The 13065-nt window shown below is 34.9% G+C and overlaps 2 protein-coding genes and 1 long non-coding RNA gene across 4 annotated transcripts; 2 read left to right on the top strand and 1 right to left on the bottom strand.

The window, feature by feature from the left end:
• The first annotated feature begins 3873 nt into the window (after nucleotides 1–3873).
• On the top strand, nucleotides 3874–5967 carry LOC104777417 (putative arabinosyltransferase ARAD1). Of its 2 annotated transcripts, none has more exons than XM_010501673.3 (3): nucleotides 3874–4655; nucleotides 4845–5101; nucleotides 5273–5967. In XM_010501673.3, the coding sequence occupies exons 1-3, from the start codon at nucleotides 4025–4027 to the stop codon at nucleotides 5822–5824; spliced, it is 1440 nt and encodes a 479-aa protein (XP_010499975.2). In that variant the 5' UTR covers nucleotides 3874–4024; the 3' UTR covers nucleotides 5825–5967. The 2 variants fall into 2 exon arrangements, with proteins under 2 accessions (XP_010499975.2, XP_087362008.1); XM_087505882.1 differs by having other exon boundaries at nucleotides 3892–4655; nucleotides 4812–5101.
• Nucleotides 5968–6926: 959 nt separating this feature from the next.
• LOC104777415 (endochitinase At2g43590) lies at nucleotides 6927–9005 on the top strand. The gene is made up of 2 exons (XM_087505883.1): nucleotides 6927–7407; nucleotides 7682–9005. The coding sequence occupies exons 1-2, from the start codon at nucleotides 7020–7022 to the stop codon at nucleotides 8122–8124; spliced, it is 831 nt and encodes a 276-aa protein (XP_087362009.1). The 5' UTR covers nucleotides 6927–7019; the 3' UTR covers nucleotides 8125–9005.
• On the bottom strand, nucleotides 8051–12407 carry LOC104777416 (uncharacterized). The gene is made up of 3 exons (XR_002037528.2): nucleotides 12239–12407; nucleotides 11459–12154; nucleotides 8051–8893 (listed from the first exon to the last, which is right to left on the bottom strand). It is a non-coding gene; the product is annotated as an uncharacterized LOC104777416 (long non-coding RNA).
• Between the last annotated feature and the right edge of the window lie 658 nt (nucleotides 12408–13065).

Raw genomic sequence — 13065 nt, 5'->3', positions numbered from 1 at the left:
AAAGTTACAATGAATAATGACAACTTTTTGTATAAAACACTCAATTTAATTTTTTTTTAAAGAAAATTATCCAAAAGGTACGATTGAAAAAACACAATTTTTAGTGACATTTTTTCGGATTTCTAACACAACTCTACAATGAACAGTTGTAAATTTACAAAAAAACCGTTACAGTGAACAATCACAACTTTTTGTAAAACACAAAATTTAAATTTTTTAAATTTTGTTTTAGAAAATTATCCAAAAGATACAATTGAAAAAAAACACAATTTTTCATGGCATGTATTCAGATTTCTAACAAAATTCTACAATGACAAGTTGCAACTTTACAAAAAATTATTACAATGAACAATCACAACTTTTTGTAAAACACACAACTCAAATGTTTTACAATTTTTTCAGAAAATTATCTAAAAAGTACTAAAAACACAATTTTTGGTGGCATTTATTCAGACGGCTATTATATATAGATATTTAAACTATTTTATAGATGATAGAAATATATAAATTATTTTGATATTTCAATTTTCCACATATCATTGTTATGATTTTTAACGAGATTAATGTTATCGAAAACATTGTTAGCTATCTATTATTTCTTTTAAAATTTTAATCATAACAAAAGTTTGAAGTTGAGAAAACAAAAATTGAAGATGAGGTTAAGATATCTAAAGAGAAAAATTTGTTATGATTATAGCTAAAACTAAATTTTTTCTCAATGAGATTATAATTATAAAGGTGTTTACGATTGAGTTAACGTTGTTAAAAACCGTAACATGATAAGTGGAAATTCGGAAAATTAGAATAGTTCATGTATTTCCAATCACCTGTAAATTAGTTTGAGTATTTTTTTTTGGCAACTACAAAAATTTCATATTTTTTCCTGACAAATATTAAATAAATCATTTTTTTTGGCCTTTTCCCAATTTTTTAAAGACTGCACAATAAGCAAATAATTAAGCACGCAATGATGAGATTGCTTCTCTTAGATTATCAAGCATCTAACATCATAATTCTGATTCATACATTCTTTACTTCGTCTGTTTCATGACATTTTCCACGAAAATTAAGAAAATATATTAAAAATATCTCTTATATCCTTTAACTTTAAATCGACTATTGATACTTTTTTAATAAATATAAGGTTAAAGTTAGAAATTTATGCTTAATTTTACATTGAAAAACTAAAATAACACTTATTTTGAAGAAAAAAAATGATGTTAGAATGACATTCTTTGTGAAACAGAGGAAGTAATAAGGTATATAGTGGTGACTCGTTATGTCTTTTTAGTTATTCCAAAATTGCATCGTAACTACTAACTAAATTTGCATTCACAAACCAATACTTGAGTGTAAAACATAATGCACCTACTCAGAGTGGCAGATGCATAACAAAATTTTTGTTTTCTAAGAGTGGCAGTGGCAGATGCATAATGCACCTACTCAGAGTGGCAGTGGCAGATGCATAACAAAATTTTACATGCAGCACAAACACATCTACATACTTAATAATACTCTTTCTGTATTATAAAGGATGATGTTTTAGAATTTTCACCAAACATAAGAAAATAATAAATGATGTATTATTATTGATTATTTTTGTTTTCTATTCTATTTAGTTGCTTTTTCTAACACTTGTCATTTAATTACATGAATACATTAAATTATGTGTTGTAAAAGTAAAAACATTAAATAGTTATTTGGTTTTGAAAATAAAAATGTATTAAATACACTACAGAAAATCATCCTTTGTGATACAAAAAAAAGATTCTAAAACATCATTTATTCTAATACAGAGGGAGTATTAAACTTGTTTGCACAAAATAATAATAATATTAATATTAAAATTATATTATAAAGGGCAATTCTCGTAACTACTACTAAATAATTTTTTTTTGTAAAAATACCACTTTTAGTTTTATTTTCCAAAAATACCACTACAATGAGTTTTTTTCCAAAAATATTAAACTAAACTAAAGTTTTAATATTCAAAACTAAACCCTAAATCTGAAACACAAAATCCTATCCCTAAAATATATATCCTAAATCTAAAATTATCAACCCAAACCTAGAAAAATAAATTTACATCCTCAAAAATTGATTTTTTTATGTTTGTGGTATTTTTAGAAAAAAAAACCTCTTGGAGATGAAAATCATCTTTTAGTTTCTTTATGAAATATTTCCAGTTCTCCTCATCCTCAACATCAACAACAGCCCAAACAATAGTGTACAAATCATTATCGGCGTCCCTTCCAACAGCAGCTAACAGTTTTCCTTTTAGTGTAGATTTTAGAAAACATCTATCTATACCAAATATGGGTTGGCACCACATTAACTATAATCGGCGGATCACATCAAAACATACATAGAACCTTCGGAATAGTTATGATCCATCATCACCAGTGATAGTATCTAACTCCACAGTGGAGTTAGGATTAGTCCTAAGAAAATATAAAAATGTGTTAGAATAAGTGTAATAGTCCTAACAAAAAAAATTATGGAAACAATCATAAAAAGAAACTACTTACGCAAGGATTGCATCTTTGTAATCTGTGAGCCTAGAGAACTGCTCTAAATGGTCACAGTGAATCATCTCTATTAAAATTTTTTCGCCTTCTTCCATACATCAGGGGTGATCATAATATTGAACCTCTTTTGGACCTCATATTGTATAGCCTTCGGTGAATAATCAATATTAGTCCTTATCTCATCCATAAACATCTTTGTAACCACCGCAGACTTTAGTAACATACTATACCCATCAGGAACGCAATTGTGATCATCTTCATATGTCTTCACAACCCACTTCCCAATGGTGTTATGAAACGAACAATAACACCTCCAATGACAACCATCCATTAAACAAACAACTTCACTTTTTTCTTTCCTCCTTCTATCAAGCTTAATGTTGTATCCTTCCTTCACGGCATCATCTACTAAATACTCTTTGAAATCTTCTAAAGTGTCAAACACGTGTTTGAACTGCAGCTGACCACTACTTTTTTTTGAATCTTACAAATTTCTCTCCATCACCTTCATCATTAGAGTTTCGAGATGTGTCATGGTAGTCATAATTCGGGTCTTCATCAACAAAAGAGGCTACATTCCTCTCAACTCGGATCTCTGCATCACAGGGCTCAGGAATCTCCACATTTTGAGGATGCTCTGACGATGTAACCATAAATACATCAAAGACTCCAACCCAGCTGGCTGCGTCACACATCCTTGTAAAACTCATATATCTGAATCATCCAGCCTCTTCCGCTCCTTATGTTCCGCAAATGGAAACTTATACCACATCATCTGACCATAAATTGCTTCCCCTCTAAACTCAATCGACATCTTCATAAAGAACTCTTCCGGATTGCATGTTATAGTTATTGATTATGCACCTTCGAGATAAGCAATGTCACCTTTATAATCCTTTGCTCAGTATCCACCATTGTAGACATTGAATTTTACTTTGGTATTACTACGACATCATAAAACCTAAGATCAAAATCCTAAATAAAACCTCAATTGAAATCAAACATTGAAATCTACTTCGATTTACCTCGTCTCTTCGATTCGTCCCTCTCTTTCCTCTCTCCAGTCGAATCCCTCACCTTCTTCGTCCATCTTCGTCGCTGATTCTGGAGAAGAAGAAGAAAAAAAACCCAAATGAAAACCCTAGGATTTTTAATTCTCGCCCAATTCAAAACGACGACATTTTATCTTATCGGGACTTCGATCGTTTTTAAGTTTATAAAAATAAGTTTGTAAGATACTTTCGAGTATGGTTGTGGATCAACCGGTTAAGTCCTATACTAAACATATATAAAATTGGGACAATTTTTTGCTCTATTTTAGAGAATGTAGAGGTATGGAATGACCATTTTCCCCAATAACATCAACAGTTAAAAGACAAGAATTCAAGAATCGCGATATCAAAACGCTATAATCCAAAACGCCTTCGATCAATACAATAACGAAACCAATCTCCCCTGAATCAAAAAAGCAGCGAGATCTTTCCTCTTAAGCAACGATGGTTCCTAAGATCACATCAATGGCGTCCACTAGACCTCTCTGTTCAATTCCTTACTTATTCCTCTCTTTCTCTCTCCTCTTCGTCGTCTCGCTTCTCTTCTTCTTCTCCAATTCCATAATCTCCAACCCAAATCCTAGGATTTCACACATTACTCTCCAAAACGGCATCAAAGTCTTTGTAGCTGAGCTTCCGAGATCCCTAAACTATGGCCTTCTCGAGAACTACTGGTCCTCTACTTCTCCAGACGCACGTATACCCACCGACCCGGATCACCCGACCCGTAAATCCCATTTACCCAAAACCGATACATACCCACCGTACCCGGAGAACCCACTGATTAAGCAGTACAGCGCCGAGTATTGGATCTTGGGAGACCTTGAAACCCCACCGGAGAAACGAATTGGATCTTTTGCTAAAAGGGTTTTTAGTGAATCTGACGCTGATGTAGTGTTCGTGCCCTTCTTTGCTACGTTGAGTGCTGAGATGGAGCTTGGAAATGGTAAAGGTTCGTTTAGGAAGAAGTCTGGAAACGAAGATTACAAGAGGCAGAGACAAGTTCTTGATTTTGTCAAGAACACTGAAGCTTGGAAACGCTCCAATGGTCGTGATCACGTTTTTGTTCTAACTGGTACTAAAGTTTCTCTCTTTATATCTCTGGAACTTGTATGGACTCAATTTGACAGATCTGGATCGTATAAGTATAGATTTTTTCATGTGGGTGTGGTGTGTCAATAGATTTTGGTGTAGAAGCTTATGTAAGTTATATGTGTGGATGGTGTGTCAGGTTAAGTTAAAATGTTGAAGCGTTCTTTGGCAGACCCAGTTGCAATGTGGCATGTTCGTGAGGAGATTGCTTTGTCGATTCTTCTAGTGGTGGATTTTGGAGGCTGGTTTAGGCAAGATTCTAAATCATCCAACGGGACTAGCTTGCCTGAGAGGATAGAGCATACTCAAGTCTCTGTCATTAAGGATGTGATTGTTCCATATACGCATCTACTTCCTAGACTTGATTTGTCTCAGAACCAGAGACGTCACAGCCTTCTTTATTTCAAAGGTGCTAAACACAGACATCGGGTAATCACTCTTACGAAACTCGCTTCTTTACTTTGAGTCGTTACATTGCTTGATGCAGAAACTGTTGTGAGTGGTGAGGTCATGGCTCATCTGTTATAGCGTAAATGTATGCATAGCAAATGGCCTGTTGGTGTCAAGATCTCTAAAATAATTTGTATTTTAACTTGATAGGGAGGGTTAATTAGAGAAAAACTATGGGACTTGCTGGTGGATGAAAAAGGCGTTGTCATGGAAGAAGGTTTTCCTAATGCAACGGGGAGGGAACAATCGATAAGAGGAATGAGAAACTCAGAGTTCTGCTTGCATCCAGCCGGTGACACTCCCACTTCATGCCGTCTCTTTGACGCCATTCAAAGCCTATGCATCCCTGTGATTGTCAGCGATACCATAGAGCTCCCATTCGAGGGAATGATCGATTACTCAGAATTCTCAGTCTTTGTCTCTGTAAGTGATGCATTAACACCTAAATGGTTGGCGAATCATCTCAGAAGGTTCTCTGAGAGAGAGAAGGAAACATTTAGAAGTAGAATGGCAAAGGTTCAGACAGTTTTTGTGTATGATAATGGTCAGGCCAATGGGATTGGACCGATTGAACCGGATGGTGCGGTGAATCACATATGGAAGAAGGTTCAGCAGAAGGTGCCAATGGTAAAGGAAGCAGTGATGAGGGAAAGAAGAAAACCAGCAGGTGCTTCTGTTCCTCTTCGATGTCAATGTATCTGAATCATACAACCAAATCCAGAAGAAGAATTGTTGTCTTTTTTGTTTTTTTTTTTGTCTTTTATTTTTCGTTTTTGTTTACGATCATTGTTATGGCCTTTGGCATTCCCGGGTTCAGAATACAAAGATTAAAATTATATCTCCAATCACAAAACAGTTCTACAAAGTGGAAGTTAAAAATGGTAAATACCAACTCTTTAGTTTGACAGTTTGGGATGTTTATACGATATCACTGGGAGCAGAGGCTACATTGACTTGGGAATCTCATCACCAGCCACCACGGTAGCATTGGCTAAGGTGAATCATCGAAGAAGAAGTCAACGTACCGACGATTTCAATCAGCTCGAAAATATCATATCATAAACGAAGATGATGATATCCCCTTTATGGAGAGGATTAATTATGCGACAAATATAAAAGAAAACTTTTCACTACTAAAGGATACAAGAAATTTCACTATTAACATTCAATTAAAAAAAAAAAACGGAGCATTTTATTTGATTTATTAGAAAACACTTGTTGGAATCAAAATGTCTCATCTTATTTTTTTTTTCAAATCGGCAGATATATTCAGAAAAGTAAAGAAAACGTTTAAAGATTTTCTCTGTTCCTTTACAATTACAACCACAAAAATCATATATACATACCCATCTATCAATTTATTTCTGACCATTATTATTTAAACAAAATGTCTACTTTACCGTATTAAACAAAAATTTCCCTACTTACGTAACGAATGGGTTAGAAGTTGGAACAAAAAGAAATTATATGAGTTGACGTTTACTTGAAAAAGAACTTCGTCCTTTGCTGAACTCCAAAATATTCATGGACTCGGTTTTTTCCCTTGAAACTTATAAAATTTGAACTTTCAATTTCTTTAACAACAAAATTCCCAAAAGATTGATCCATATAGTTGATTATACTTATTTTAGGTTTTTTTTTTTTAAATGTAAATCGATCGTTTTTTTTTTGTTTCTTTTGAGTTTGATCATTCATAATATTTATTATTCAGAAATGATACAAAAAGTGAGAAAGTAATTACCATATTTGTCTTGTTCGAGAACAAGAAAATTGAATAAATCGACCATATAATAAGTTGATGAATAATCAATAAGTATACAAAACATTTTCTTCCGAATGACTGGCCACTATATCCCAAAGAAACATTCTCATCCATAAACAGAAGAAAAAAAAAGGAATGGCACTCAAAAAAATATCCTCAGTTTTTCTCATCTTCATCTTTGGTTTCTACTCTGAAACTGCCAAGTCGCAGAACAGCGGCTGTTCCCCAATCCTCTGCTGCAGTAAGTTTGGGTATTGTGGCGTCACAGAAGATTATTGTGGCTCCGGTTGCATATCAGGTCCTTGCCGAAATATTACTGAGCCGGTTGAGCCGGTTGACAGTATTATGACCAAAAAATTCTTTAACGGAATTATTAGCCAAGCAAGTAATGGCTGCGCCGGGAAAAAATTTTACACCCGTGACTCTTTCCTTGAGGCCGCTCATACTAACTGGGAGTTCAATATGTCTGTTACCAGGCTTGAGATTGCTGCCATGTTTGCTCATTTCACCTACGAGACCCAACGTACGTTAGAACTAGTCCTTTTTTTTTTTCTTGTCCTCAAACAATCAAAACTTTACTCTGATCCGTAATCGGCTAGGTATAGAATGTAATTAGTAAATTATTGACTGGTAAATTTTTGAAATATCTAAAGATTTAGACTATGGTTATTTCACACAAACGTATTAAAAATATAGATTTCTATAGTTTTGAAATATAAATTCCTGTTTTTTGCTTTTTAAATCAAATAGTAATCTCAACCACCAATAATTAGCTTCATAAAACTTTCCACATTTAGATTTCTGCAACATAGAGGAGGTTAACGGAAGTTCATTTGACTACTGCGACGAGGGCAACATGCAATATCCATGTGCACATGGAAAGAAATACTATGGTCGTGGTCCGATGCAATTAGCATGGAATTACAACTACGGATCATGTGGCCAGAGTCTCGGACTTGACCTCTTACGCAAGCCTGAGCTAGTGGGTAGCAACCCAACTGTGGCTTTCAGGACAAGTCTGTGGTTTTGGATGAACAGCGTAAGGCCCGTACTGGACCAAGGATTTGGAGCCACCATTAAAGCCATCAATAGTCTGGAGTGGAGCAGTGGGAATCAAAGTGCGGTCATGGCAAGGGTTGAGTATTATAAAGACTATTGTAATCAGCTTGGTGTAGACCCTGGTGCCACATTCTTCATTTCTCCTCTGTTTTATAAGTTTCCTTTTGAATCTTTACATTAAAACCAAAAAAAAAAGAAGTCTCCTCTTATATTTTAGTTTTGCGACATAAAACTACAGGCAGCATTGATCTTCTGAGTGGGCTGAGTAGCGGCAGCATTGATCTTCCGAGTGGGCCGAGTGGCGGCACCATCTTCACTCTAAAGAACAATTGCCCTGACACCGTCTGGGCCGGAACTCTCGCCGGCAAAGGACTCGAGCTCGGCGGTGGCGGATTTGAATTGACCGAAGGCGCTTCCAAAAAGCTCTTGGCTTCTGCGGGATGGTCAGGTCGGTTCTGGGCTCGTACGGGATGCAAGTTTGACGCCTCCGGAAAGGGTAGATGCGACACCGGAGATTGCGGCGGTCTAAAATGTAACGGCGGCGGAGTTTCTCCAGTCACTTTTTCTGAATTCACCCTCGTTGGCGATGGCGGCAAGGATTTCTACGACGTGAGCCTCGTCGACGGTTACAATGTCAAGGTGGGGATAAGGCCTTCCGGAGGATCTGGAGATTGTAAGTACGCAGGCTGCATCGCCGACCTCAACGCGAACTGCCCTAACGAGCTTCAGGTCATGGGTCCTGAGAACAATGTCGTGGCGTGCAAGAGCCCCTGTGATGTGTTTAACACGGATCCATATTGTTGCCGTGGAGCTTACTCCACGCCGCAAACTTGTTCTCCGACGGATTACTCGATGATTTTTAAGAAAGCTTGCCCTGACGCCTATAGCTACGCTTACGATAACGTAACGAGCACCTTCACTTGTACTGGAGCTAACTACGAAATCACTTTCTGCCCATAAAAACCGGATTTCCGGTGTAGATTAGGTCGGGTTTCTTTTGCTTCTTATGTACATATAGAAAGATGAGGACTATGGCCTATAAAATATGTTTTCTTTCTTTTAGGCTTTAGCTTTTACCAAAGTATTCAGTTGTTAACTCAGGTGATTTGCATACAAAATATAACATGAATAACCTGTTTGGGCTGGCGTTTTTATTGTTACTTCTTTGATTACAAAAAAATTGGGTTTTTCAATTGTACTAGGTCTTTAACCCACTCGTAGCCAGGGGTTTATCTTTATTGATTGTTTTAATACAATGTTTGAATATCTATACAATATTACAATGTATTCTTTTTAAATTATATATATGTTGTGTACTTCAATATCTTTTATTGTTAGCATATTATCCAAATTGAATTCATTTAGGCATTGAGTATCCTAGACTAAGGTATTGTTCGTTTGGTGAACCATACACAGAACACATATTCATGTTGTTGTTCGTTTAGTGACAATTAAGAACATTAACCAGATGAGGTATTTGGATAAGATTTGATGAGTTGTTTTACTGAGGTTGGAAGAGATAAACTCATCCAAAAATAATAAAAGTTAAAAATACCCATATTTTAATTATATAATCACAAAAGGTTTTTCCTAAATTCTAATATACACACTGTCTTAAAATCTCAATTCTTCATCCACAAACCCGCATTTTCATTTTTGGCTCGCCTAAACCACAAAAATACGTTTTCTCGCCAAAATCGCAAAATCATGTTTTCCCACCAAAACGTAATATTACGTTTTCTGCCAAAACCGCAAAATCTTGTTTTTCTTCCAAAACCATAAAATTACGTTTTCTTATCAAAACCGTAAACTCTCGTTTTCCCGCCAAAAATGCAAAAACGTAAAATTACGTTTGCCGCCTAACAACAAAATTATGTTGTCTATCCAAAACCGCAAAATCATGTTTTTCCGCCAAAACCGCAAATCTCATTTTCTTGTCAAAACAAGATAATTTATTTTAAAATATTTATTTAAATTTAATATAAAAAATATTTATCTAAAAACATGCATAACTAAAACCACTAAAACGTCTTCAATACAAAATAAGGGGGTTTTGGTCATTTTACATATACTTTATGAATATCAAATCACAAAACAATCATAACTACATTCAGATATAATTTCTTGACGCATATTTAGATATTACGCCTAGATATTGCATCTTGACATTGTATTTAGATATTGCGTCTCATTCATCAAACGAACAGTCACTTAACAAAAAATCTTGAACATTCATTAATCGTATAACAAATTCCAAAAAAAAAAGAAATGAATTTGTTAGTGAAACATTTGTTTGTTGTATTTTTCAATAAAATAATAACTAAACTATAAATAAAATAAATGTAATTAAAAAATAAACAGATTTTCTTCACTCATAATATTTGAATTTCCTAGATTACGATAAATAATAATTTACATTAATTAGTCATACAATTGAATGTTAATTAATGTAAAAATTAGTTTTCCAAAAAGAAAAAAAATAAATATAATTTTTTGCTCTGTTTTAATAAAAATAAAAATTTGAAACTATAAATATAATTAGAAAGAGTTAAACATATTTAGATAATTAATGTATCTTAAAGTGAATGTACCATGTCTATTTGTTGGTGTAGTCCTCTATTTCAACAACACATAATAAAGAGTATATTTTCCCAAAACCATTCTCAAAATCTATCATGGTAGCTAAATTAGGTTATATTTTCTAGGGTTTTGGTTTGCTTCTGCAACAATGTCCAGAAAAAAACATGTTTATGACTGAAAAATTATGTCACGACAAAGTATCTAAAAATCACAAATTTGTGACAAATTTCGTCTCAAACTAACGTGGCAATAACAACTTTTTCTTGTAGTGACAATTCGTTTTTTTCGGTTCTTCATTTTAATTCGTTGTTAAGGTTTTCTGTCGGTTTTGGTTTTGATGCTTTCGTCTATGTCGGGTTTCATTTTTATTATTTCGTTTTGGTGGTGAGAGAAGGGATGTCTCTCATGCTCGAGTTTTCTTGTCGCTCAACCAGGTTTATCAATATCTATATATCTTCTAAATGTTGATATATCATGCGAGATATTAATGGAAGTGTTCTTTTCGAACTCCAACAAGTAACTTAAATTACGTATCACCAATATACATATACATAACTTACAAGTAGTAAACTCACTAATTTGTAGTGCACGAGCCTATACCCCTCTAATAGAATTCACATTGTGATCATCGTGCAAAAAAACATAAATGGTGCTTTTTTTTTTTTTTTTTCTGTCTCAATATGAATATCATATCAATTTTTAACAAGTGTGTGACTCAATATAATCCACTAGAATATACTGTATATGTATTCAAGTGCTCATACAATTACAAAGTGGCCTAAAAATCATATATTAAAAAAATGAACCCAATTAAAATGTCTTTTTAGTATGAGTGGCCGACATTAGATTTAATTTATTGGCTTTCCAATAGTGGGATAACGTAAATGATTTATTAGAGAGATGAAATGAATAGAAGCGAGTGGAGGGGAATGAACCTGGTTTTGTTAGGCTAGACGGGCAAAACGTGACGACAAAATTGGAGGAGCGAGGACATGTGAAGGTGCTGATATTAGTGTCGTAGGCGTAGCTATACGCGCCTGGGCACGTCTTGTTGAAACTCTCCGACTAGATCGTCCGCTTGCATTCTTTCGGTCCTACAACACTTTTTATACCGACGCAACAAAGTTCCGGCGAGGGGCTTTTCTGACACGAAGTCCTGCAAGCATACGGATCCTTCGATCCGGTATCGCTATTGTATAACCTCAGCTCCGATGGACACGTCTTGTTCAACTCAACAACGCATCCGATGCTTTTACACTTTTTATTCTCAGGTGTCACAAGCAAAGGAAGGTTGTAACCATTGATGACGTTGACGTCGTAGTAGTCATTCTTATTTTCATAAGCGAGGTTAAACTCGGCTAAAGTTGCCAGATGCTGGGAAGGACCGGAGCACTCGATTTCCCCTGAGTTGCAGTCTCCGGTGACGCATGAGAATCCACCTGATGAGTTGGTCGTACAGAGCGTCCTACCCCAAATATAACCTATCCATGAAGACGTGACGTTGATAGTACGCCGCGTATATCCCTTCTCCAGAAGGAAACCCGTTGGCTGCAGCTCTCCGGCGTAGGCATAGCTTGCAGGCCAAATAGGGTATTCGCATTTGTTTTCTATCGTAATGGTCCTCGACATCACTACAAATAACAAAAACCATTAAGAAATTTGTTTAATGAAACCAGACTTCACGGTTCAAATTTCAAGATGGAAAACGTACGTACCTGTGAGTCACAGGCTGTGACCAATAGATGTGAAGCAAGGAGGAAGAGCAACGCCATTTACTTGAAAGATGGAGTACTGACAAAACGATTTAATATATCTTAAAAAAAATCTAAAGAGTAAAGTACATTAGTCCACATCTTCTACCAATCTTACCGTGAAGTTTCATGCAATCTATGTGGAGGATGTTAAAGGGATTATGTAAGTGTTTAGTAAGTCAACAATTAGAACTAACACAACATTTATTTTGTCCTTTCATGTGTTTTCTTTTCATTGTGTGGTCTTTTGAGGTTACTATAGCTACTTCCGTACGTGTTTAATTATGATTTAATTTGGAAAAGCAAAAAAGATCCAATTAATTAACATTTCACATTTGTTAAGAGCTGATATAACAAATTTTAAGAGAAGTCCAATTGTTTACAAGATCGTTTTAATTAGTCTTGAATAACAATGAATCTCCAAATCAATTAAACTTTACTAGCAAATGTGCAGTCAACGTTTTAAGTCAACAAGTCAACATTGAAAGTAACCTTTAGATCATCTTCACCGTACATCTTTTCTCGGTTTAACGATCTTTTTGTTACCTAAAATCATAACGCGCTCACTTTGCCCACTTCACCAGCTTGAAAGTTTGAACGTACCACAACCACAAACAAATCAAAACATAACAAAACAAAAAAGCCAATTCGTATTTGTAAAGCACTAAGTGCTACAAACGTATGTATCCAACGTGTTTGTCCTTCTGTTAAGTTTATTTCTGTAACAACATATGTGAGAAATCTCAAGCTGATATGATTCCAATCCTAAGTTTGTTAGAAAAATTCAACTA

Source organism: Camelina sativa, chromosome 3, assembly GCF_030686135.1.
Source record: "Camelina sativa cultivar CO46 ecotype springtype chromosome 3, ASM3068613v1".
In the NCBI taxonomy this organism is placed as follows: Eukaryota; Viridiplantae; Streptophyta; class Magnoliopsida; order Brassicales; family Brassicaceae; genus Camelina; species Camelina sativa.
Note: the sequence above shows the minus strand (reverse complement) of the source record. Positions and strands in the feature narration are given on the sequence as shown.